Source organism: Sebastes umbrosus, chromosome 11 (genome assembly GCF_015220745.1).
Source record: "Sebastes umbrosus isolate fSebUmb1 chromosome 11, fSebUmb1.pri, whole genome shotgun sequence".
In the NCBI taxonomy this organism is placed as follows: domain Eukaryota; kingdom Metazoa; phylum Chordata; class Actinopteri; order Perciformes; family Sebastidae; genus Sebastes; species Sebastes umbrosus.
The window spans coordinates 30,237,888-30,243,715 of NC_051279.1; the positions used below are offsets into that span (position 1 = coordinate 30,237,888).

General features: G+C 44.7%; 1 protein-coding gene across 1 annotated transcript; it reads left to right on the forward strand.

The window, feature by feature from the left end:
- Window positions 1-612: 612 nt before the first annotated feature.
- Window positions 613-5,828, forward strand: tent5aa (terminal nucleotidyltransferase 5Aa). The gene is made up of 2 exons (XM_037784006.1): window positions 613-2,052; window positions 2,522-5,828. Exons 1-2 carry the CDS (start codon window positions 1,627-1,629, stop codon window positions 3,299-3,301), a joined length of 1,206 nt encoding a protein of 401 aa, XP_037639934.1. The 5' UTR covers window positions 613-1,626; the 3' UTR covers window positions 3,302-5,828.

The window sequence follows — 5,828 nt, forward strand, 5'->3', positions numbered from 1 at the left end:
GTTCAGATGGCTAAGTGGTTGTCTATACACGTCAACAGAAGCTGAGGGTAACCTGTCAGAGAGAGGCTGCAGACCCTGACCTGAAGGTGTTAGTGGTCTGGGGGTAACAGGCTTATGGGATTTACAGAGACAATATTTCCTGTCTGTTTTAAACAGCAAAAGTCCTCCTTCTGTCACGGCTATTTGAGTTGGTACAAGTTTAATATTATAGACTTTGCATGTCCTGTTCCAATGGTTGTTAATGCAGTAGCTGACAGGAAGTACATGTGGACCAAAGCTGTTGCCTTAGCAACAGATTGGCAATGAAAAGGTCTTTAATGTGACACTTAAATAGTCCCACTGTATTTATTAGGATACTTTATGTCAAAACCTAAATCAGCCCACAGAGGGCGACATGGTAGCACTAAGTGAGCTTTACATGCAGATCAGCACCAGTTGAATCTTACAGAGATAACTCAAATAAAATAAAACATTTATACATATATTTCTTTTACTTTTATGATTTTTTTTAAAGTCTATATTTGGTTATAGAAGGATGATGACGCCTGGCTCTAAATATCTTGTCATTTCTGAATGAATTCAAGTGCATCAATTATCATTTTGTGCAGAAAATATTTAATGGAGTAATATCTTGTTCATGTACTTCAAGGACTTCAGATTGAATAGGAATTGGACTAAAGAGAGCTCATGAACAGTGGGATCGTGTTGAGACACTGGTTGAGCAGCAGCCTGTCTGTCTGTCAGAGGTGGGCGGGCTGAAACACAGCTGACATCTCCACACCACAGAGCACAGAGCCGACTGGTGCAGAAGGACGCAGCATGTCAAGTGGGCAGGTAACGGTTAACTCCTCCACAAGTGGGACAAATATGTCCAACTAAACAGAGTTTTTTGGGTAAAGAAAGCTGGATTTCCTGAGGACATTCAAACTGCATTAACGGGATCGCTTCTTGGCAGCAAAAGAGGAGAAATGAAAAGTATGTAGGAGCTGTGCGTAAAGAATCCACCAGATTCCAGCGAGGGCTCGATCGTCATCAGAGGGAGGATTGTGCCAAAGTGCGACTTGAGGAGCAGCTTATTCATGCAAATTTTATAAAATCATAGGCGTGCCTTTGGGCGATGGAGTCACAGCCGGAAAAGCAAACCCCCTCCTGGATCACCAGCAACCTTCAAACACTGTGATGCGCAGCGAGCGGACTCATTGACAGCAGCACTGGACCGGGGTGGATGTTTGAAGAGCGACGAGAAGAAGAGAAGAGAAAGTTAAGAGCTCAGAGGAAGAGAAGAGAAAGTTAGGTCCTGTTTTCTAGACGCTTCTTCACTGGCTGCACTTCTTCCTCAACTACTCCACTGCTGCGCCACTGGATCTCCAACCACAGGCTTATTGCGCAAACTGTAACGCACTGTCACTATTTGCCTTTGGGTATTTTAATATTTTTTTAGTCTATTTCTAAATGTTTACAGTCATCTCGGACGACTTCAGATCCTAAGAATACTGCTGCGGATGAAGTTACAGTCACCCAGAATTTGTGCGTAAATTACGCAATTTGTTCCTATTTTGAGAAAACTATTTAATTTTTTTTTTTATTATTTTATTTCAATCGCTGAGGACTTTTCCATCCGTCACCATGTCAGAGGACGACAGTAGCTCCACCAGCAGCGGTGTGTCCGACACCGAAGGCAGCAACACAAGCGTTCTGACCTGGGATCAGGTGCAGCGTCTGGACGCCATCCTCACGGAGACCATCCCGATCCACGGCCGGGGCAACTTCCCCACGCTGCAGATGCAGCCGCGGCAGATCGTTAAAGTGGTGCGCAGTCGGATGGAGGAGAAACACATCCACGTCCGGGACGTCCGGTTAAACGGCTCCGCGGCCAGCCACATCCTGCACGGAGACAGCGGACTGGGCTATAAGGACCTCGACCTCATATTTTGCGCAGATATGAAAGGTGAAAGTGATTTCCAGACTGTGAAGGACATAGTTTTGGACTGTCTCCTGGATTTTTTACCCGACTGTGTGAATAAAGAGAAAATAAGCCCGTTAACGTTAAAGGTACATTCACTCTGACAAACTTTCTTCTTCTTTTTTTTCCTGCTTCAATTGTTTACTTTTAGATATGTGATTAGAATTAATTGCATTTGTGCCAATTCGGCTCAACGACCATTACGCACAGCTTAAAGTGCAATTAGATTAGTTTAGTGATAGTAAAATGTTGGTTTTCTGTAGTTAAGAGGATTGAGTTAAACCAATTTGGAAGAGATCCTGAGCTCAGCCACCTAGATCCATATCCAAGGTCTTTAATATTAGGGTCAATAGCGTTAATAACACAAGACTTAGAACACAAAACATGCAACTAGTACTTTTACATATAGATAAGTGCTTATTAATTATAAAACCTAGTTGCAAAATGCAAAATTCGGCCAAAATGTGCATGTACATGGCTCTGCTGAACTAATAATTGCACTTTTAAGGCTGTCTACTTAATATGTATGCTCTTGCTCTCTCCCTTACACACACACAGGAAGCCTATGTGCAGAAGATGGTGAAGGTGTGTAATGACTCGGACCGCTGGAGTCTCATCTCCCTCTCCAACAACCGGGGAAAGAACGTGGAGCTGAAGTTTGTGGACTCTCTCCGGCGGCAGTTTGAGTTCAGCGTGGACTCCTTTCAGATCAAGCTGGACTCCCTGCTGCTGTTCTACGAGTGCTCGGAGAACCCCATGGCCGAGACCTTCCACCCCACCATCGTGGGCGAGAGCGTGTACGGGGACTTCAGCGAGGCTCTGGACCACCTACGTCACAAGTACATCTGCACCCGGAACCCAGAAGAGATCCGGGGCGGGGGTCTGCTGAAGTACTGTCACCTGCTGGTGAGGGGGTTCCGGGCCGCCTCTGAGACCGAGATGAAGTCCCTGCAGCGCTACATGTGCTCCCGCTTCTTCATCGACTTCTCTGACATCGGTGAACAGCAGCGCAAGCTGGAGTCCTACCTTCAGAACCACTTTGTGGGCCTGGAGGACCGCAAGTACGACTACCTGATGACCCTCCACGGAGTGGTCAACGAGAGCACGGTGTGCCTGATGGGACACGAGAGGCGGCAGACCCTCGGGCTCATAGCCATGCTGGCGGTACGCGTTCTCGCAGAGCAGAATGTCATCCCCAACGTGGCCAACGTCACATGTTACTACCAACCTGCTCCTTATGTGGCAGATGGCAACTTCAGTAACTACTACATAGCGCAGGTTCAGCCGATGTTTGCTTGCCAGCAGCCTACGTACTCCACCTGGCTGCCCTGTAACTGAGTCAGCCCAGAGGAAAGGTGGAGGGAGAGAGTCTGATTTTTGTTTAAACAGGAGAGAGCAGCAGCATAGACGCCGACTCAAACCTGCCCAGTGTTTGACAGCTGGCGGCAAAAGGAGTCTTCTCTTTAATGTTTTGCATCAAAGCTTGTGTTTTCTGTTCATACGCTGAGTATGAACAATTGGCTTTCACTCTTCGAGTTTGTGTTTAAATGTGAATATCTCACATTTCTTGAAATGCCAACTGACCTGCAACCAGGTTTGGGAAAGACTAATTTGGGTAGCTTTGAAATAAAGGCCGAATGCAAGTGTGTGACGGCCTCGGACGCAAGCAGCAGAACTGTCATCGAATCTGTGCGAGACTGATTGAATCCGTCAAGAACTGATTAGCCAGCACAGTCCAAACAGCTGCATCAGTGCCCTGAAGTTGACAGCTGCTCCACACACACACACACACACACACACACGCACACACACACGCACACACACTCACACACACTCAAGGTGAAATCAGAGGTGTGTGCAGCACCCTAGACTCTGTTTTACGTCAGCTTAACTGAGGTGAGATGCTGCTAAACTAGTTTGGATAACAAACTGGCGTCTCCGCCTTGCATTTGGATATAATTATGGTTGTTTACAGACCAAAGATTTTTCTTGATTGTTTCTAACATTAAAACCCTATTTTGATGGGGGAAAAATAAATAAAATATGAAGCTGTGTCTATTTGTATATGTGAACATTTGTGTGTTTTAAAAGTGCCTATAAAAGAATGAGCAGGCCATATGATTTTTTTGTGAATTAGCCCCACTCTGTTTATATGATAGCCAGGCACACAAGACCATAGCACCCCAGAGGCTTGTGAATGTATATGTGACATCATGCAGTCGGTGTTTGTTTATATTTGGACGACAAATAGCAGCGCGCGTTAATGTTTTCGTGCGGGTATTTGGAAACCAAACATGCTGTATTGCATGTCCCAAATTAACATATTGCATATTTGTTATGAGAAAGAATGACGTGCATTTTCAGATCATCAGCAACAAAGAAAACGTTCACTCACACGCACACACACAATTTCCTGTATATTTTGTACAGTGGTGCTTCAAAAACAAAAGTTCACAAGAAGAAGATGAGAGACAAACAGAGAGAGAGAGAGAGAGAGAGAGAGAGAGAGAGAGAGAGAGAGAGAGAGGAAAGAGTGCATTCAGAGAGCTGGTGTCTGTTCCCCATGCTTCCGCCTACAAGTTGAAGGATATTTGCAGAGACACCTCGAATGACGAGACACTATTTGCTGTAGCACCCTGGCAGGGAATTCCTCAGCTGCTGCTGAAGAGCTTGAACTTAGCTGGGTTGGGTCTGCAGGCGCTCCGTTCAGGGTTCACATGATGTTGTGCCAAACGTTTCATTGGCCCCGCTGATAGCCCTGAAGTTTAAAGGGGCCGTGTGTTGATATAGAAAAAGATGCTGTGTTGATGTAGAAGACGGGGAAATAGACGATAGATGAGGTGGAAAAGGGAGAGAAAGGAAAACGTAGCAGGAGGGAGAGTGAGTCGGTCTGGAGAGATGGGTGCAGCTGGTGATGGGGTTTATCTCTCTAGGGCTACCACGCGTTACTGTACAAACTGTCTCTGTTGAGGTCACACTATGGACAGCGCTAAAGGGACACCAAAACATTATGAAATCAGCATTCGCTCTCTTTTTTAATCATGTGATTGTTGTTTAAAAAAAAGAGTTGAAACTGAAGAAAATCACATGCATTCACACCAGCGTCAGGAGACTTTAAGTTGCAACCCATTTGTGAGGTTGCTTTATTAATGTTTTTTTTTTATGCTTCATTCCACTTCATTTTAAAGAACTGTGTATATATATGATTACATGCTTCAGCTTTGCCAACTCACTTACTCCTTGCAAACTATACTTCAGCCTTTCCGGATGGCAGATAGACAAAATAGCATCAAAAGGTACGTTAGGCCCAGAAGACCAGCATCAACTCAATACTGCGTTGAAAAGAGCTTTTTTTCTTATCCTCTGACTCGCCTGATTCTGATAATCCACAACTGCTCTGCTCAGTTGTTGTATCTTCTCAGTGACTGTCCACGTCGACAGTGTCCTCTGGATTGTGTGAGGCGATGTATTGTCATTTTATACTCAGTGAAGTCCCAATAGTTGACTAGCTAGCTAGCTAGCTCCAGTCTGCCTGTCAGTTAGTGATCGTGCCTGTCAGTTAGAGATCGTGGGTTACTGCATTGTCTCGTATGCGTCGTCTCAAATATCCGTTTCTGTTCATGCAGTGTTTTACAAATCACACTTTGGAAAAGACAGAAAAAGAGATCTTTTGTCTTGTATGTATATTTTTTATGATTGTTATTTTTATAAATGTACCAGACACTGCAGGGTGTTGCAGTGCTTTTGAATCTGTGATCGGGCTTCAAAGGATATGTTCTCAATAGCTTTTTTTGCTATGTTATGTTATGTGTCCAATGGGTCAAAAGGTTAAAGATGTTTTCGTCAATAAAATATCTGAAAACCA

Excerpts from the sequence above, each read along its gene's own strand:
- tent5aa (XM_037784006.1), top strand. The coding sequence starts at position 1,627 with ATGTCAGAGGACGACAGTAGCTCCACCAGCAGCGGTGTGTCCGACACC. Across the intron at positions 2,053-2,521 it reads TAAGCCCGTTAACGTTAAAG|GAAGCCTATGTGCAGAAGAT; the intron begins GTACATTCACTC and ends ACACACACACAG.